The sequence below is a fragment of the Hemiscyllium ocellatum genome, chromosome 5 (assembly GCF_020745735.1).
Source record: "Hemiscyllium ocellatum isolate sHemOce1 chromosome 5, sHemOce1.pat.X.cur, whole genome shotgun sequence".
Classification (NCBI taxonomy): domain Eukaryota; kingdom Metazoa; phylum Chordata; class Chondrichthyes; order Orectolobiformes; family Hemiscylliidae; genus Hemiscyllium; species Hemiscyllium ocellatum.
In genome coordinates, this window is record NC_083405.1 from 29687563 (window position 1) to 29709070 (window position 21508).

Genomic DNA, 21508 nt, shown 5'->3' on the forward strand with positions numbered 1-21508 from the left:
TTCCAGCAACACATTTTCAGCTAACTATACCTCCTATGCTCACATCCAAATCATTTATATAATTCTTCCAGCCTCCTGCTTGTCTACCTTGGATTCCAGCATCTGCAGCTTTGTTTTGTCTCCAAAACTGCACTGTAGCAGTAGCTAGCTGTTTCCTCTTCTACCTGACCTCTGTATTATCTTTTTCATGCTTAACAATCTGGGTTTTAAATTACTTCTAGTCGTGACAGTTAGCCAGTCATCAAAATTTGCTTCCTCCATAAATTGTTGTTTCCCCCTATGTGGGATTAAGATCCTTAGAACAGTAAAAACCAGGTCTGTTTGAACTCAGCACTAATTTTAAATGACCCTGCTGAGTTCAGGTTTCCCACCTGTTGTTCCCATCATGCTCCTATTCCCCGCTGCCAGCATGAATGGGATCTACTAGAAATCTTGGGCCTTCTGCATCCAGGCTCCACACCCACCATTTTGAAAAAAGAAAATCAGCCTCTGGACTCTGCCTAGCTCTGTGAAAATCTGGTCACTATTGTCAGATGTCAATCGGAACATCACCTTCCATAATGGTGGCCAATGTTGAAGCTCTTATTTATGGTTAAAAATATTGGAGATAGAGCATCACAATTTTGCAGAGTGTCCACTCCAGATTATTGAAAAATGCAGCCTGCTGTTTCAGCCAATCCCAGAGGGCCTTCTATTGATTCTCCAGCTTCAAGAAGACTTCTGCTGTCCTTGATTGGTTGGCGAGCCAGCTACATATCCAGTCACTGGCCAGTTTTGGGAAAAATCACATCTGATAACTGTCCCTCCAAAGTCCAGACTTCAGATTCTGACATCAGCCTCATTTTAGGCTCATGAAATCCAAAAGGAAAACTTGCCTAGTAACTCACAGCTACCAAACTGTGTTTTAAAAAAAAATTCAGCAAATAATTATGATCGCAGTACCTGATAAAAGTCACCAACATTTCGAACGTAGCCAGCCACTTCAGTGTCATTGGGATTGACAAACCAAAAGTTTCTCTTTGCGTTTTTGAATTCTTCAGCTTTGGACCATGGCACAGTAAGCAGAAAGCGTTCAGTTAAAGGAGCTGCCACAATTACATCAAGTTGACCGCTATACATCAATACCTGAAGGAAGTAAATCCAGAAGAGGAAATATGAAGGACATTATCCAAAATCCACTTTATTGCATTAGGATACAAAGTGAAGCATCTTGAATATTCAGTCTGTAAGTTCAAAACTTTTGGTGTAGATAAGTTTTTTGTTTAAAAATGGTCTGGATCATGACAATTCAACATACATGCTGCTACATCATTTGCTACTCCACTTGCTACCATGCAAAGTATTTAAATATTCAGCATTATTTGTGTAAAATAATCCAATAAATTGGATGAAATAGCATTTCTTATACTTTCAAAAATCTTTGCTGCACTTAAGAATTGTAACTGAAGGACAGAACAATTGTCAAGTGTTCTATACAAAGCCCTCACAGCTGTGCGCATATTGCAATGTGGAAATAATCAAGTGATCCCTGAACACATGGCAGAGACTAAAGTACATTATGCACTGCAGGCCTGAGAGGCGTAATTAGTCTAGATAACAAACCATGAATTACTTTCAGGAACTGACAAGTTTCCACCCAACATTATCTTGAGTAAGTTTTGACTTTCAATTTGTTTCTCTAAAACTCTGTGTGTGTGACAGAAGCTAACTGCGTCCCTCTAAAAATGGAGAGAGAAAAGTAAAAGGAAGTTTATCACAAACCTCAACATCCAATTATAAGATTACTAAATTTATTGACTGAGTACAGCACCAGGACATGTATTAAAATGTATAACATGCTAGAAACACTCAGCAGTTTGGGCAGCATTTCTGTTGATGCACGTTTTCAGCAGAAACCAGAAAAGTTGAGATGAAATAGGTTTTAAGTAAGTGTAACAATAAGAAAACAAAAGTGTAGACTTGAGAAGGTACACAGGAAAAGGCCTGTAAAACAGTGAAAGACAAGGGAGGTCAAATGATAAAGAGGGGATAACTAAAATGGCAAAAGGTATGGAAACTGGACAAATGACTGAACAAAACAAATGGTCTAGAGGAGGCATAAATGGAAATAACAGAATTGTTGCTCTCTGAAACAACAGAGGATAGGATTTGAAATTATTGAACACAAATTTTGAAAACAATAAAAGACTCAATCGAATGAGGAGATGCTGTCCTTTGAGTTTCTCTGCAATAGGAGCAGGCTAAGAACAGATAGGAGTGGAGTGGAAAGTTAAAATGACAGCAAACTTGGGGTCATGCTTGCAAACTGAATGGAGAAATTCCACGAAATGAGAACCCAATATGTGTTCCGTCTTCCCAAAGAAGAGGGAACAGCATCAGGAAAAGCGAACCATATATGCTAAATTTAAAAAAGTATAAGAAAATCGCTACTTCACCTGGAAGGAGTGGCTGCAAATTTGGTCAGCGTAACAGGAGGAAGTAAAAACGGCCTGTACTGACACAGGAAGCTGCTATGGGAATGGGAGCAGACACTATAAGTAATCGAGGAGTGGACTAGAGTCACAAAGCTCACAGTCCGGAAAGGGAGGAACATGTGTGACAGTGGTACCACTGTTGTGGTTCTGTTCGCCGAGCTGGAAGTTTTTGCTGCAAACGTTTCGTTCCCTGGCTAGGGAACATCATCAGTGCTATTGGAGCCTCCTGCGAAGCGCTGCTTTGATGTTTCTTCCGGTATTTATAGTGGTTTGTTCTTGCCGCTTCCGGGTGTCAGTTTCAGCTGTAGTGGTTTGTATATGGGGTCCAGGTCGATGTGTCTGTTAATGGAGTTTGTGGATGAATGCCATGCCTCTAGGAATTCCCTGGCTGTTCTCTGTCTGGCTTGTCCTATGATGGTAGTGTTTTCCCAGTCAAATTCATGTTCCTGGTTGTCTGAGTGTATGGCTACTAGGGATAGCTGGTCGTGTCGTTTTGTGGCTAGCTGATGTTCGTGGATGCGGATTGTTAGCTGTCTTCCTGTTTGTCCTATATAGTGTTTTGTGCAGTCCTTGCATGGTATTTTGTAAACTACGTTAGTTTGGCTCGTGCTGGCTATTGGGTCCTTTATTCTAGTGAGTTGTTGTCTGAGTGTGGAAGTTGGCTTGTGTGCTGTTATGAGTCCTAAGGGTTGCAGTAGTCTGGCTGTCAGTTCTGAGACGCTCCTGACGTATGGTAGTGTGGCTAGTCCTTTTGGTAGTGGCATGTCCTCGTTCCGTGGTCTATCTCTTAGGCATCTGGTGATGAAGTTGCGTGGGTATCCGTTTTTGGCGAATACCTTGTATAGATGTTCCTCTTCCTCTTTTCGCAGTTCTGGTGTACTGCAGTGTGTTGTGGCTCTTTTGAATAGTGTCCTGATGCAGCTTCGTTTGTGTGTGTTGGAGTGGTTACTTTCATAGTTTAGGACTTGGTCTGTGTGTGTTGGTTTCCTGTGTACCCTTGTGGTGAATTCTCCGTTGGGTGTTCTCTCTACTAACACGTCTAGGAATGGGAGTTGGCTATCCTTTTCCTCTTCTCTCGTGAATCGTATTCCTGTGAGTGTGGCGTTGATGATTCGGTGTGTTTTTTCTATTTCTGTGTTTTTGATGATTACAAAGGTGTCATCGATGTATCTGATCCAGAGTTTGGGTTGGATTTGTGGTAGGGCTGTATGTTCTAACCTTTGCATAACTGCCTCTGCTATGAGTCCCGAGATTGGTGATCCCATGGGTGTTCCGTTGATTTGTTCGTATATCTGATTGTTGAATGTAAAGTGTGTGGTGAGGCACAGGTCTAGTAGTTTAAGTATGCCGTCCTTGTTGATAGGTTCGGCCTCCTGTGTTCTGTTATGTATGTCCAGTAGGTTGGCTATTGTTTCTCTGGCTAGGGTTTTGTCAATTGATGTGAACAGTGCCGTCACGTCGAATGATACCCTGGTTTCTTCTTTGTCTATGTGTGTATTCCTGATGATGTCCAAGAATTCCTGTGTTGATTGTATGGAGTGTTTGGATCCGCTGACTAGGTGTTTCAGTTTTTGTTGTAGTTCTTTGGCCAGTTTGTATGCTGGTGTCCCTGGTAGTGATACTATGGGTCTGAGTGGGATGTCTGGTTTGTGTACTTTGGGTACTCCGTAGAATCTGGGGGTGTTGTTGCTTTCAGGTTTCATTCTTTGCTGGTCTGCTTTGGTTATCTGTCCGTTTTTTTGTAGATTCCTTAGTGTGTTGATTATTCTATTGGTGAGTTGTGGTGTGGGGTCGGAATCCTTCATTTGGTAGGTGTTGGTGTCTGCGAGTAGTTGTTGTGCTTTATTGATGTAGTCTGATTTATCTAAGATGACCGTCATTCTGCCTTTATCTGCCGGTAGTATGATTATGTTCTTGTCATTTTTCAGTGCTTCCCTCTCCTTGGTGTTGAGGTTATGTGTATGTCGTTTTCTTATCATCATAGGTACGACCGTTTGTCTCACTGTTTGTTGTGTCTCTTCTGTCAGTCCATTGTTCCTGAGTGTGCATTCTAGTGCTGCTAGGAAGTCTGCTGTGTTGGCATCCCTGTAGTTGTATTTGAGTCCTTTGGCCAGTATAGTTCTTTCCATGTCTGTGAGCTGTCTGTGGGAGAGGTTTTTAACCCAGGTGTGTGTTGTAGTGTCCTCCTGTTTGTGGGTTAGTTTGTCCATTTTTTTCTTTTAGTGCCGTTTTTTTGCGAAGTGTTGTCCTGTTCTGTCCTATAGTGATAGCCTGTTCTATGGTCCGGGTCCATTCCTGATTAGTGGTTTTTAAAATTAACGACTTTTGGCGCGCAATTTCTTGCTTGTATTTGTGTAGTCGGTTGTGAGCATCTGTGATCATTACCTGGACAATCCTGAATCCGTTCTTCTTGGCTGTTTCCCTGGCTTGTGGATTATTTACTGGAGGTCTGTATTTGACACATTGTGGCAGGATTTGATTTTTTCTGCACTCGTGGAGGAACCGGAGTTGTTCATGTGTTGCGCTTAGGCGGTTAGCGCAGGATTCCCATCTCCTGGCTTGTCTCAGCGTTTCTCGCCCGTAAGTGTTTAAAGTCTGGTTGAAGATTTGTAGCTTGGGTGTCCGTTGTTGTGGTTCTGTTCGCCGAGCTGGAAGTTTTTGCTGCAAACGTTTCGTTCCCTGGCTAGGGAACATCATCAGTGCTATTGGAGCCTCCTGTGAATCGCTGCTTTGATGTTTCTTCCGGTATTTATAGTGGTTTGTTCTTGCCGCTTCCGGGTGTCAGTTTCAGCTGTAGTGGTTTGTATGAGGGGTCCAGGTCGATGTGTCTGTTGATGAATGTTCTTGCCGCTTCCACGTTGGAGATTGCAGAAATGTTATCAATCTAAAGCATCTGTTGAATGTGGAGGTTGGTGACATAGAAGGTGAAGATAAATGTTCTGTAAGGGAGTAGAGTGGATGGGAGCGGGATTACAGAAAATGGCATAGATATTCACAAGAACTCTGATGACCACGTTTGAGGAAGTCCTCAATTTCAGGAAAGGAAAGATCACAATATAGGACAGGAGTTGGAAAGGTTGGAAAATGACATTTTGTGCGAAGACAATTTTAAAGAGGAGGAAAACAACGCCCAACTAAAAATAATATCAGTAGCGTGCACTGGATTTTAATTAAATTATTGCTGTATATTTCCTATGCTAACAACTTTCTATACTGGATAATCAGCCATTGCAGTATTTAATTCAATGACGTGACACCAAAATTGGAGGTGTAGTGGATAGCGAAGAAGGTTACAACAGGATCTTGACCAGATGGGCCAGTGGGCTGAGAAGTGGCAGATGGAGTTTAATTCAGATAAATGCATTTTGGGAAAGCAAATCTTAGCAGGACTTATACACTTAATGGTAAGGTCCTAGGGAGTGTTGCTGAACAAAGAGACCATGGAGTGCAGGCTCATAGCTCCTTGAAAGTGGAGTCACAGGTAGATAGGATAGTGAAGAAGGCGTTTAGTATGCTTTCCTTTATTGGTCAGAGTATTGAGTACAGGAGTTGGGAGTTCATGTTGCGGCTGTACAGGATATTAGTTAGGCCACTGTTGGAATATTGCATGCAGTTCTGGTCTCCTTCCTATCGGGAACTAGAGGGCATAGGTTTAGGGTAAGAGGGGAAAGATATAAGAGAGAGCTAAGGGGCAGCTTTTCACACAGAGGGTGGTACGTGTATGGAATGAACTGCCAGAGGAAGTGGTGGAGGCTGGTACAATTGCAGCATTTAAAAGGCATCTGGATCAGTATATGAATAGAAAGGGTTTGGAGGGATATGAACTGTATGGTGGCAGCTGGGACTAGATTAGGTTGGGATATCTGGTCAGCATGGACAGGTTGGACCGAAGGGTCTGTTTCCATGCTGTAAGTCTCTATGACTCTATGACATCTTCCTGTGTAGAATGACATCGATGTAACTGCTGGGTATTTCCATAGCCACCTGCCCAACCTGTCAATAACAACATCCAAACTTAGCTTCCAAATGATAAAGTAATGTGCACACAGCAATATTATTTTTGCTTTGATGTGGCTCCATTTGTAACACTTAAGGGAGATGGTGCTGTAGTGGTTATGGCATTGGAATTGTAATCCAGAACACCAAGCTAATGCTCTGGGTACATGGGTTCAAATCCCACCGTGGCAGATTATGTAATCTGAATTCAACATAAAACTAGTCTAATGGAAGTCACTTAACCTCTCTCGATCGATGTAAAAGTCAATCTGGTTCACTAATTCCTTTAGGGAAGGAAATCTGCCATCATTATATGGCCTGACCTACCTGTAACTGTGATGTGGTTGACTCTGGACAATCTGGGATGGGCAATAAATGCTAGCCTTGCCAGCAATGCCCACATCCAATAAATACAAAATAAAATTGTGCCTTTGAGTCAAAAGGGTGTAGATTCAGCACAAAATCTCAAGCACATAATCCAAGTTGGATGAGATGTAAGCCAAAAAAGTTCCACCTTCCCTTTCAAGTACAAGGTCCTATGACAACTGCATCAGGGAACATGGTAGTTATGGAGTCCTGGTAATATTCTCCTTTAACTGATACCACTAAAACAGATAATGAGGTCATTATCATATATGCTGTTTTCAGATATCTTCCCTCCATTAGGAAAGTGGCAAAATTTACAAAATATCTTATTGGCTGTACATTGGTTTTGCACATCCTAAGGTCATGAAAGGTTTTACATTAATGTCAGACTTTCTTCCTTTCTTTAAAATTGGTTGTTTCCCTCATATTCATTGGATGTAGGACAACACAAGCAAGTTCAATATTTATTGTCCATCTCTAATGGCCCTTGAGAAGGCAAGGGCAGAAAGACTAATTCTTGAATAATACTGAAGTCTTCCTCGACCATTTCAGTGGGCAGTTGAGAGCTAACCACAATTGTGTGCATCTGGAGTCATGTATAGGTTAGACAAGGTAAGAATGGCAGATTTCTTTCCCAGAAGGACATGAGTGAACCAGTTTTAGTTTAAGTACAACAATCTGGTACTTTTGTCAATACTGTTACTGGTGCCAGTTTTTTAAAAAAAATTCTAATCTTATTTGATTAAGTGAATTTGAATTCTCCAGCTATCATGGTGACATTTGAACTCATGTCTCCAGATATTATCCTGGATCTCTGAATTACAAGTCCGGTTACAGAGCCACCATTCTACCATACCTCTGATAAGTAATCATGAAAAATGCAATTTCCTGATCATAATTTGTTTTCAACATAATAATTGCATCACATGCAATGACACTGACAGTATTGGAGCCAAGCCTGTAAAGTGATGCCTATTTTTAATTTGTCTAGCTGTCACAAAGCTTATTTAATTATGAACTGTGCTACCCTTGTTAGCAAATTAAATATGCCCCTTTTAGTGGAGGGACCCTTCATTTTCAGTGATCTTCATCTTGGTCTATCATGCCCATGCTTCCCAGAATTCACTAGCCTTTTACCCTCAGTAAACCTCTCATCCCCAGGATCTCTCCATCTTTTTCATAGCTTTCCACTGGAACACAATGTCCTGTTCCCACTTGCTCATGGCCAGGAAAAGATGAATGCATACATTGCTAATCATTGGGTCTATATAATTATGGGGGCCCAGCCTGGGATGACACTGATTCTTAAAGGCCTCAATAAGCTCACAAAAAAAATACGCAATGGGCGCTCCACTCCAGGACTTTTGACGTGCCTTATAAATAAATGTAGAGTACAAACGCAAAGAGATTCTGCTAAGCTTATATAAAATAACTCAATCCCATTGCGATGATGGCTCCCAGTTGTGGGTATCCAGAGATCTGAAGGGAAATATAAAATATGTAGAGGTGGAGTGAGGCAGTAAGGAATCTGATACAGGAGAAGCAACATGGCAAACAATTTCTCCCTCAGCCTTGGTTTTGATTAATGATAATGCCATCTTTGGCTGTGACCTTGAATTCCTCATTGCTTGCATCTTTATTTAGATGATCCCTCTATGCTGCACAGCTGCCTGAAACTTGCCATGAGTTGGCACCTTTAAGCTATCACACATGCAACAATAAACTTTAAAAGGCCCTAACACAAATAAATTGCTTGATTTTATCAAAAACAGCATGTACTGGCTTGCATCTGTTTATACTTTTCTAATGCACTTATTGGTGTCCAGCCTCTTCATTCCTGATCTGTAAGCTAGGTAATGTTGTAAATAGCTCCCCCCTTCAGTTAAAGTCTATTTGCTTTTAAAATGGGATTGCTGCTCACCCTCACCTCAGATTAAAAATTCCCAACATTGCTGTTTAAATTTGTCCACTGCCTCATCCAGTTCCATCTTTGTCTTACCATATTGAAGCACCACACTCATGCTTCTCAGTCTCTGTTCCCTTCTGCATTGTCTCTTCCCTTTATCTCACCATAAGCTGACAATGCCTTCTGCCGGTAACCTCAAGCTCTGGAATTTTCCTTCTCATCTAAACAACTTCCTCTGCCCATCTTTTTTCTAAAACTCAGTTTAAAAAAAAACCCTCTTGTTGACATCCCCTCAATGTATCCTCTCTTAACTCAGTGACTTTTTTTATTATTTCATCTGAATGGAAAGTTTTGGAATGATTGTATGCATGCGCTGTAAGTGCAAGTGCTCAACACTCTTGCTTTATTTTTTACTATTATATTGTATTCTCCAATCTGACCAAAATGTTGGTATTGTGCTCACAAAGTGCAGCTTCTCAACTCTCAAAAACCATAATTATTTAAACATTTGAGAATTTTTTCCAGCGGCCTCACCTCTACAGAAAGTGCCACTTACCCTATAATTATTCATTAATATGGCTACCCATGGCTTCACTGATTGCATAATATCCTTCAAAAGATGTTTCTCCACTTCTGATCCATCATGGAAGGTCAGATTTCCCACATGAATAGAGTTTCTCACTTCAGGCAGTGATAAATAGTCACCATAGTAGCTTTGATCCAAGGGCTCCTGTCAAAAATAAATCCATGAAAACATCAAATAGCATCGTGCTTATAGAAGATTTTAAAATCCTGCATTTACATTATGAATAGGATGACATCACATAAGATTAGTTAAGAGATATTGATTAAGCAGTTCAAATTTTTCATTTGAATACCTTCAACTTCACCAGCTTTTGTTCAAAGTTCCCAGTTTGCTAAATACAAGAGAAAATCACCACTGTAGCTGAGTCTATTCATCCCACTCACCACCATCTAACCCCACCCAGAGACCTTTAAATCTGGCTTCGCAATTTTCTTTTTATATGGGCCCATTAATCCCATTCTCCAATGTCACTTGATTTGAAGACAGCACTTGGCGTTTCATTGCCATGTACAACCCCATATAAGCCACACATAAACCACCCCAGAGCCCATAAATAGATCAGCGGAACAAAGACCATTATCCTCCACCTCCAGGGATAGCCATGACGACAGAAAAAAACATTTGGTATTCGCAGAAAAGATAAGGTAAAAGGAATTTGGCTTTAGCATTTGACTAGCAATAAGAAATTACATGTGCATGATCACCCAAACATGTTTTCATTTGGTAACAACTGGTGAAATATTGCCTCCATATTCCCTGTACCTTCTGTTATAAATAACACAGGAAATGTATTGTAAGCCACATGCAAATCCAAGGAACGTTTTGTTTTCAGTGCACTCTTTGATGCACAAATTTATTCTCTGCTCCTCAGCAAATGATACACGTCATAAAGTCTAATTCCAAACTAGACTTAATTCTATACATTACAGAATAGTACTAGTGACACACACGTTTCTGTTGATAGATGCATTCCTTCCAATTCCCCACTCCCGACTGAACAGTTTTTAAACAATTCTGAAATCTGTAAATTTGGGTCAGATTAGATGTGCATCTTCGAACATTTGCTTTACATCTGTTAACAATCCAGTAAAACCTTTCAAAAGTAAAAAAAAAGAGTTAAAATCCAGCAAGGTAAGTTGTGCCATGTCCCTATAACTGAGTTCCATTATCAAAATGGAACTTGGAGGCGACAGAGAGGACCAGGAAGAATCTGCAAGTGAGCATTGCTTGGAGCATCCAGGGAAAAGAGTGGGAGCAAGATAGGAGCTTGATTAACTGTCAGAAATTCCTTAAGCAGGATGTCCTAGATACCAAATGTTTGATTTTTGCTGGAGATTGGGAAGAAAAACGAACAGGCATGTTTTTGTAGAGTAAAAGACAATGCCATTTTATGATACATATGTTCTTTATTTGTGCTACACAGCATTTCCCATTGAACTGGCATTTTACACGGTACATTTACACGGTCCAAAGATGTACAGGTCAGGTGAATTGGCCATTCTAAATTGCCCGTAGTGTTAGGTAAAAGGGTAAATGTAGAGGTATGGGTGGGTTGCACTTCGGCGGCTCGGTGTGAACTTGTTGGGCCGAAGGGCCTGTTTCCACACTAAGTAATCTAATCTAATCTAATCTAATTGAAAAATGAGACTGCAGCTCAGAGAATAAGGACGTACAATACAGAAACAGACCCTTCGGTCCAACTTATCCATGCTGACCCAATATCCTAAACTAATCTAGTCCCAAGATTATTTTAGTATCCGATCATTCCAACTTCACCAATTTTGACTGATATATATTAATTTCATCGTATATTTAATATATTTAAAATCTTTTGCTTTGGGAGTAACCAAACCAACAAAACAATATACAAATGGGACAGAAACCAAAATTATTTAAAAGTTTGGACAGTCAAAGCTTTCATACTACCAGTAGTTGGACTTTTCACAATGTGACTCAAAACCATCAGAAACAGAGCTGGCATAAAATACACGCTTCCACTTTCAGTTTCCTGGTGGTGAATCAATAGGGTTTATCAATTTTTTTTTGAGTGCGAGCAGTGACTGAGTTTAAACGAACCCGGAAGACTACAGCTAAGGTAAGACAGTTTGTTTTAAAATTACTTACCGGAAGCGGGCAGCGGTGTTTTTTTTCTCTCTCTCTTCACAGAAAGAGCAGGAGAAGTAGGGGGAAGTGACGACGACCAGAGGGGCAATCGGGAAGGGAAGCAGTGAGCATAAATACTCACCCTTCGACACCAACGGTCATTTTGAGAATATAAATCAGGAAGGCGGCTAAACCTGAGACTCTACAACTGTAATATCTCCCACCCACTCTCTTCCTCTAACCTCCTTAAGTACTTTGGTTTTTTTTAAGGTAAGGATTTTCTATTTCTTTACCAGTGACTGATTAAAAATTTACTCTTTTTGTTTATCTATTAATTCTTCATTTTTAGGAAAAGACTATAGCAGAGAGGTATCAGAAAGTATTTTAAGTCAAACCTGTACAAAGTAATTAACTAAGCAGAGATGGCTGGGCAGATGATGTACTGTAGCTGTATGATGTGTGAGCTGGCTGATCCCATTGTGAATGGCAGTGACCACATCTGCAGCAAGTGTTGGTTGCTGGAAGAACTCCGGATCAGAGTTAATGATCTGGAATCTGAGCTTCAAACACTACTGCACATCCGGGAGGGGGAGAGTTACCTGGATGCTTTGTTTCAGGAGGCAGTCACACCTGGGAGATTAAATAATTCACATTCAGTTAGTGATCAGGCACATCAGAACGTGACTGTAACTGAGGCAGGTAGGGGGAACCAGTAGGGGTTCTGAAGGGACTGGGGGCATTCTAGCGAAGTTTGCCGATGGTACGAAGTTAGGTGGACAGACAGATAGTACTGAGGAAGTGGGGAGGCTGCAGAAGGATCTAGACAGTTTGGGAGAGTGGTCCAGGAAATGGCTGATGGAATTCAATGTGAGCAAATGTGAGGTCTTGCACATTGGAAAAAAGAATAAAAGCGTAGACTACTTTCTAAATGGTGAGAAAATTTGTAAAGCCAAAGTACAAAGGGACCTGGGAGTGCTAGTCAAGGATTCTCTAAAGATAAACATGCAGGTTGAGTCTGTGATTAAGAAAGCGAATGCAATGTTGTCACTTATCTCAAGAGGGTTGGAATATAAAAGCACCATTGTGCTACTGAGACTTTATAAAGCTCTGGTTAGACCCCATTTGGAGTACTGTGTCCAGTTTTGGGCCCCGCACCTCAGGAAGGACATACAGGCACTGGAGTGTGTCCAGCGGAGATTCACACAGATGAGCCCTGGAATGGTAGGTGTAACATACGAGGAACGGCTGAGGATCCTGAGATTGTATTCATTGGAGTTTAGAAGATTAAGGGGAGATTTAATAGAAACTTACATGGTAATACATGGCTTGGAAAGGATGGACGCTAGGAAATTGTTTCCATTAGGCGAGGACACTAGGACCCATGGACACAGCCTTAGAATTAGAGGGGGTCAATTCAGAACAGAAATGCGGAGACATTTCTTCAGCCAGAGAGTGGTGGGCCTGTGGAATTCATTGCCGCAGAGTGCGGTGGAGGCCGGGACGCTAAATGTCTTCAAGGCAGAGATTGATAAATTCTTGATGTCACAAGGAATTAAGGGCTACGGGGAGAATGCGGGTAAATGGAGTTGAAATGCCCATCAGCCATGATTAAATGGCAGAGTGGACTCGATGGGCCGAATGGCCTTACTTCCACTCCTATGTCTTATGGTCTTATGGGTTCCAGAGCAATAATCTTACTGAAGAGTTTTAAGTTATAATTGTGATGCTGGCAGTTAAACTAACGTAATATGTCATGTATATCAATGTGTGCCAAATGGTCCATACTTTACTAGAACATAGAACAGAGAACACAGAAAAGTACAGCACAGAACAGGCCCTTTAGCCCACGATGTTGTGCCGAGGATTACCCCCTAATCTAAAATAAAGTAACCTAACCTATGCACCCCTCAATTCACTGCTATCCATGTGCATATCCAGCAGTCGCTTAAATGTCCCTACGGACTCTGCCTCCACCACCACAGCTGGCAACGCATTCCATGCACTCACAACTGTCTGCGTAAAGAACCTACCTCGGACATCTTCTGTATAACTTCCTCCTAATATCTTAAAGCTATGACCCTTCGTGCCAGTCAAACCTGCCCTGGGGAAAAGTCTCTGGCTATTGACACTATCCATGCCTCTCATTATCTTGTATACCTCAATCAGGTCACCTCTCTTCCTCCTTCTCTCCAGAGAGAAAGGTCTGAGCTTAGTCAACTTCTCTTCGTTAAGACAAGCCCTCCAGTCCAGGTAGCTTCTTTACAGCTTCTTTGCACCCTCTCCAAAGTCTCTGTACCTTTCCTGTAATAGGGCGACAAGAACTGGACATAATGTTCCAACTGTGGCCTCACCAGGGTTTCGTAGAGGTGCTGACCACATTCGCAAGACTGACTGATCTGTAACTATTAGGGATTTCCTTATTCCCCTTCTTGGAAAGAGGAACAACATTTGCCTCCCTCCAATCCTCCAGTACGATTCCCGTGGAGAGTGAGGAAGCAAAGATCTTCGTCAGCGGCTTAGCAACCTCCTTCCTTGCTTCCCGGAGCAGCCTAGGATAGATCTGGTCTGGCCCTGGGGACTATTCAATCTTAATGTTTGCCAAAATTTCCGGCACATCAACTTCATCAATCTTGATCTGATCAAGCCTGTTTCTCAGCTGCTCAAAAGTTCTCATTCACAACAAAGTCCCTTTCCTTAGTGAAAACTGAAGCAAAAAACTCATTCAGGGCTTCGCCTATCTGCTCAGACTCCACGCACAGGTTCCCTATGCTATCCCTGACCAACCCAACTTCTCCCTGATCATTCTCTTACCCCTCACGTAGGAGCAAAATGCTCTTGGGTTCTCCCTAATCCTTCCAGCTAAGCCTTTTTCGTGTCCCCTCCTGGCTCTCCTCAGTCTATTTCTGACTTCCTTTCTAGTAAGCCTGTAATCCTCTAAAGCTGTGTTAGATCCTTGCTTCCTCCACCTTACGTAAGCTGCCTTCTTCCTTTTGACGAGAAGCTCCTCTGTTCTTGTCATTAAAGGCTCCTTAATCTTACCCCTTCTTGCCTGTCTCAGAGGAATAAATTTGTGCATCACTCACAACTGCTTCTTAAACAGTCTCCACGTGTCTGTTGTGCCCTTTCTGTAGAACAATTGCTCCCAATCTGTATTTCCCAACTCCTGTCTGAGAGCGTCATAATGTCCTTTTCCCCAATTAAATATCTTCCCTTGGCTACTGCTCCTCTCCCTCTCCAAGGCTATGGTTAATGTGAGGCAATTGTGGTCACTGTCACCAAAGTGTTCTCCCACCCTGAGATTTGACACCTGTCCTGGCTCATTGCCAAGCACCAAATCCAAAATGGCCTCTCCCCTCATTGGTCTGTTTACATACTGAGTAAGGAAACCCTCCTGAACACACCTGACAAAAACAGCCTCATCCAAACTAAGGAGGTACCAGTCAATAATAGGAAAGTTGAAGTCACCCATAACAACAACCCTGCTACATCTGCATTTTTCCAAAAGCTGCCAGCCAATGAGTTCCTGCTATATCTGCATTTTTCCAAAAGCTGCCAGCCAATGAGTTCTCTCTACTGCTCTTAGGGGGTCTGTATAAAACCCCCAATGAGGTGGCTGCTCCCTTGCTGCTCCTAACTTCCACCCATACTGACTCAAACATTTTTCAGATTCTGGTCTTCACAAGTTGGTAACAAAAAGATTTGGAGGGAAAGGTGTTATGGTGTTTTGACAACTTTCATCACTTAATTGTAGGATGGATATTATCATAGAATCCTATAGTGTAAGAACAAGCCATTTGGCTCATCAATTGCACAGACTCTCTAAACAGCATCCCATCCAGATCCACCTCCCTACCCTATCACCATAACTGCATTTGCCAAGGCTAATCCACATAGGAGAAAGTGAGGACTGCAGATGCTGGAGATCAGAGCTGAAAATGTGTTGCTGGAAAAGCGCAGCAGGTCAGGCAGCATCCAAGGAGCAGGAGAATCAACGTTTCGGACATGAACCTGAAAGATTCCTGAAGAAGGGCTCATGCCTGAAAAGTCGATTTTCCTACTCCTTGGATGCTTCCTGACCTGCTGCGCTTTTCCAGCAACACATAATCCACATAGCCTACGTGTCTGTGGACACTATGGGCGATTTAACATGGCTGAACCACCTACGCAGCTTTGGACTGTGACAGGAAACCCACACAGACACAGGGAGAGCATGAAAACACCACACAGTCACCCAAGGCTGGAATCAAACCCAGGTCCTTGGGACCGAGGCAACAGTACTAACCATCTAGATTATTCCATGGACCTTTTTGTTTTCAGTGCACTCAGCATCTAGTTTCACAGGCACACTGGTAGGGAGCCAAAAGAGTTTTCCTGCCAATCTTTTTAGCCTGGGAGTGGGACTTGAAGAAGGGCGTAGAACCTTTTTCTATTAGCTATTTCCATCTTATATTCACAATTTCTGTTGCAAATTAATAGACATTAGGAATAGAGTGATGAGTCAGTCAACAGCTGGTAATCTCTACATACTTCCTGTGAAAGACAAATACTTTGTACAGCACGTTGGAATTATGCAATTTTAAACTCAAGATGAAAGACATTGCTGATACACAAGGTGTTGGTGGAAGGCATATAGAGTACGGCATGGGATAATCAAAAATTTATTGGTCTGGATATTGCAGTCAGCTGTGAATAAATGGCATTAGGCTTCCATTACATTTACACTGGTCAATAGACTTCCTTTGGGATTTTCCACTGAAATATGCTGTCATTAAGAATTGATTTTTTCATAGCGGCCTCTACAGAGGATCCAGCAAATGATCTGAATTCATTAGCCTGATGGATAAATACTTCCTGAAGTTTTCAGAGTTTGAAGCATCAATTATAAGCTAGAATAGCTATTTAAATGTAAAATCAGATAGGTGGCAAAATAACGGGATTGAAGAGAAGCAAGTATAAGGGACGGAAAGAAAAAGGACACTTAGAAATCCAACAACAATTAATATCAGAGGGAATGACATTACACATTTGCTCAACTTTCAATGCCAAAGATTATAAAAGGAACTCCAATAGCAGCTTGCTGATTTTATAAAAGGATATATTACAGCATTATAGTAAATGTGGAGTTGATAATAGATTCAATGTATTGCAGCAGTTTTCATGGACTACAGTCTTTGATTTTACATTACTTGCTGGGTCAGGTGATTGTCACACTAAAAATTTTTCTGATGTACGAAGAATATACTTTAGATTAGCTTCACTGAAATAATTCCATGCTCTGCCACAGTACCACCTTGGTGTAAGATGCCATTATGTAAAACTTTTCAATTCTGTTATCTTCCTCAGTTTCTCAGCTGAAATGCAAAGGATATCCTAAAGTACACAAAGATGGCAAGAACGTTTTTAAATTATAGTTACTCACTGTGCATTGAAGAAAATTATAATAGTTGGTACATCCTGTGACATTCTTGTAGAAGGATGGATATTCAGTTGTATCACCATTCAACAAAGTATCAAACACCTAAAGGGAAGCAATTAATACACAAAGCGTGAATCAGGAAATATCGTAAGTAATTAATTTTGATAAACAGCTTATTTTTTAAAATTGGATATGAAATGTTAGTAAATACATGCAGACTTGACTTTTGAAAATATGATAATAGGATTTTACAGGAGCAAAAATAAGTCATAGAGATCTCAGATCCTCATGTTGTAGAGAATAGGATCATAGGAAAACATGAAGTTCCAAAACTGACCAGTGGGCCATAAAAAAATTAGCTGGTCTCAGGATAAAAGGTGAAGATATAGGAAGTTAGACATGGCACCAATGGATCAGGTTATGGAAAAATAAGTTAACACAGGTTCTCACTCTGGAAATTTATCCAACACGCCTTGCCAAAAACTGTAATGATGATGACCAATTGTAGATTCCAGTTAGATATGACACTCTTGCCTTTACCAAGTTGCTTATATCCCCATACAATCATTTCCTGCAAGAGATATTGCACCACTCTTGAAAGGAGCACTGTATTTATGAATTTCAGAAGGTTATGGTACAGAATTAAGCTATTAAGTCAATCAAGACATTGCTAATTTCTATTAAAAAGTATTTTCCCTCTTTTAGATCTCCTGACCTACAGCATTATTTGAAATAAACAACATTACCTAATGTGGCAGCATTTGTAGGTAACAAATTAGCCCTGCCATTAAGGACTGGAATGAAAAGCATGCTAACTCCTCTACTGAAATGTAAGTACAGCTCGCTATCTTGTAACTGCTATGCGTTGGCAGTACAAGCACCACTCTGCCTCAATATCCTTAGTTAAGGAAGGGTAAACCCATTGAATCCAATGGAAGTGTGTGAGAGAAGATCAGACAGTGTGGGATTTTGGCATAGCTATAATACAGCCACAACAAACAAATTAAAAATAAGGTTAAATATATTGTTGTTGTTGTTGGGGTGGGGAGGGGGATGGGGCAGAGGTGGGGTTGCATGGAGGTATTTTTCCAATATAAATAATCTGAGTTACTATGTTCCAATTGCTAATCAATTAACCAGCCAAGAGGCAACAGAATGAGTGAAGCAATTTACTTATCCAATCAGTTAGATCAGAATACCGGCTGATTAATGTTTGAACATGAATGCTTCGATTTTTAAAACCTCCCAAAAATAGATAGGTCATTATTGGTATTTATATATAATTTCCTCCTTTTCCTTTCTTCCACAGAACTGATTTGCAACATGGGTCTGTGTCATATTCCTTTTAACTACAAGCAGCTGTAACACAAGTCTATTCTGGAGCATTTTTAAGAGGCATTACATTTGCTGTACTCAAACCTAAAATTATCACATGTGGAGATAAATTCAGCAATAGTCATCCTCAAGTTAATTAGTTTAATTTGTTGTAGGAAATTATTATTTTATGTGTGATTTTTCATTTAAAATTGCAAAGTCCAATGTAACTGCTTTGATTAACATGCAAGGAACAGTTTACCTGAAGAATTTAGATAGAGGAAATAAAAATAAACTTTCCAAAGTCTGAAAGGTCAAAGTTCAGAAGCACAGAGCTAAGGTGATTGGCAAAAGAAACAGAGGTGACACGCAACAAAGCTTTTTTACTCATTGAACTGTTAAGATTTGGAACGTACCAGCTGATACAACAGTGCACTGAGTTTCAATAACAGCTTTCAGAAGGAAATTATATAAATGCCTGAGGGAGATAAATGACAGGAATATGGGAAGAGGAAGGCAAATGAAACTAACTGGATTGCCCTTGGCAGATGCTAACAAAGGCCCAACGGGCCCCCTTTGTGCTGCATGATTCTCTGATTCTATGAATGACAAACTTTACAAAGGCTTTTTTAAACAACAAAGCATGTATTTCCTCATGAAATACTGTCATGTAAATACACATCTAAAGCAAATACTTTTTTGATACCTGTTGGTATAAATAAAACATTAGAATAAAGTAAATAAACCAAATTTTCAAATTCAAAAGCTGGTCCATTTTGAAACAGGAGATTTTTATTAAATCAGATATAAATCTCTCCCACGAGCCTTTAAAAGAATATGTACATATTGTAGCAATCATACGAGATTAACTATTGTGTTAATTATAGCTAATGATTGAAAACAAAGCTTGAAGAGGTCAGAAATGGTCTTTTTGTGAAGATTTATTATAAAGCTACAATGTTTGTTACAAACAGTGCTTGTCAAAGCAGTTTTCCCCTTCACATGTTTAAGAGATTAATGCGTATATACAACATTCCCTTAAAACAAACTATTTAAACAAACTACTTTATTGCTAGATCCAATAACTAGTGTATACTTCAATACCTCAGCACCTATAAATTGCTAACGTTTAATTTGTGCAAAGAAATCTGTTAATTGCTACATATGTGTAAACACACCAGTTATGATTAAATGCCCATGTGATATAAGTGAGCCCTGAACAGCGGGAAATTCTCAGTAATATCCTCAACCTGTCTGACTTAAGATACTTCCAGAGAATCTGGAGCTAGGGGTACTACAATTGGCACCAAGGTCACTGAGATAGAGCAAGGACAAAACATTAGCAATTGCCCCATTCCAAGTTACTCGACAGTTTACACTTTCTGGATATAAAAGCACATAAAAGATCAGGTGAAGATCAAATCATAATGTCCTGGAATTTTTGCCTGGCAGCATAATGGAGGGAAAGAAACATTTAATAATTTGAAAGGGAATTTGAATAGGGTCTTTGGTGAACTTAAGTCGCATCGTTGCAGTGGTTGACTGGAGGAGTGGAACAGGACTGGAGCAGAGGAATATATAGAGTAGACAGTCAGAAACTTTTCCCCCAGGTACAACAGAGTGTTACAAGGGGACATAAATTTAAGGTGAAGGGTGGAAGGTATAGGGGAGATGTCAGGGGTGGTTCTTTACCCAGAGAGTGGTGGGGGCATGGAATGCGCTGCCCGTGGGAGTGGTAGAGTCAGAACCATTGGCAACCTTTAAGCGGCAATTGGATAGGTATATGGATGGGTGCTTAATCTAGGATAGATGTTCGGCACAACATCGTGGGCCAAAGGGCCTGTTCTGTGCTGTATTGTTCTATGTTCTATATATGGGTACAATGTCTCCTGCAGCCCAAGGTCTCTCAGCTCCCAGAAGCACAAGTGATGGGTGGCAGTATAAGGTAGTGAAGAATAGCAGATACCTGTGAAACTGTAATTATAGGATGTGGTGCAGCCTTCAGGCCAGATAGCAGAAACAGGAAATGAAAGGGAAGGGACAGTGCTCATATTTTATTGTGGAACAGAAAAGGTTGTCACCAAATCTAATTATGAATGAGATTGTTCATAATACCTGCAAAATAGGTGGTAGATAACAGGGTTATTGAGAGAGTGGCAAACTGAAGGAATAAACGTCCTTGCACAATGTATTTTTCACCAAAATGTATTACAATATTAAATTACAGTAAGGAAAATGATTAATACGAAATACAGGGATAGAGCAACAGCCTGCTCATCCTGATATTGCAAGGCTGATTAAATTATCACCATATTTGGAACGATAAATAGCAGAGTGAACTAGAAAAGGAAAGCCTGCCAATCAATAGAACAGGGTTGAATTTAAATTTCTCTTACTTTTATAGAAATGAGGGCAACATTTAATCAGGCACAAACTTTTATTTCCTAGCATTAGATTACAGTATTGAGTCCTTCTCCTAATGCTCTTCAGTTGTCATTAACTCATCGATCTAATGACAAGTACAAAAGCATTCTACTCTGAACACCAAATATACAATTCCGAATTGCTCTATGAAGAATCATAGATCATATTGCATTTTGAAAAGGGGGAGTGTTCATGAAACAGATTGCTTTTAAGCTAACAACATGCCATTGAGCAACACACTTCTGACCTCCCATCATGCTCTCCACTGACCCTCATTTTACTCAGATGTTTCCAATTTTAAGGCCAAGACCAAGATTTGGGTACATACTTCAAAGGCTTCCCTCCATTTCTTCTGTTGGATGTAACGCACTCCTGTGTCTGTCTGCTGCTGGACGTACTGCTTTTGTTTCTCATCGATGATCCCAATCTGGTACATGAACTCTGCATAACCACCTAACATCTGTGTAACAGACGTACAACAAAGGAGTAACTTTGTTGCCTTACAAAAATTCAATTTCAAAATTTCAAGAGTGATTTTTCAAAGTCAAAGGCTGCAATCAGCTTGGTCAGCAAGGTATAATTTAAAGCAATCTAGTAGTTACTGGCAAGATGAACATATGGTAAAAATTAGTGTCTTGAAGTTATGAGGAAGTAGTCAGAGAACTGACTTCCTTTTATCATGATAAAACTAAATTACAACTCAAGCATTCTGCTTAATTTATAACAAAACCACTTACTACTTCGGGATCACTTAGTCCATCGCCAATAGCCATTCCCTTGAAGTTGATTTTTACTTTGGCAGTAGGATTGCGGACATGGATATAGTAACCAATTGCAGGAACATACTTCCCTGCATAGGACTGAAAGACATTTACATATAAGATGACATATATAAAAACATCAGTGAAACATCTTTATTCCAT

At 40.5% G+C, this 21508-nt stretch overlaps 1 protein-coding gene across 2 annotated transcripts in view; it reads right to left on the reverse strand.

Annotated features, from left to right (window-relative positions):
- cpvl (carboxypeptidase vitellogenic like) overlaps positions 1–21508 on the reverse strand; it is a 105135-nt gene that overhangs the window by 14547 nt on the left and 69080 nt on the right. For both annotated transcript variants that reach the window (XM_060825362.1, XM_060825363.1), the window contains exons 8-12: positions 21323–21445; positions 20914–21045; positions 16851–16949; positions 9299–9472; positions 943–1125 (exon numbers count right to left, since the gene is read on the reverse strand). In XM_060825362.1, coding sequence (XP_060681345.1) covers positions 943–1125; positions 9299–9472; positions 16851–16949; positions 20914–21045; positions 21323–21445 — 711 coding nt within the window. The remainder of the gene's footprint in view (positions 1–942; positions 1126–9298; positions 9473–16850; positions 16950–20913; positions 21046–21322; positions 21446–21508) is intronic.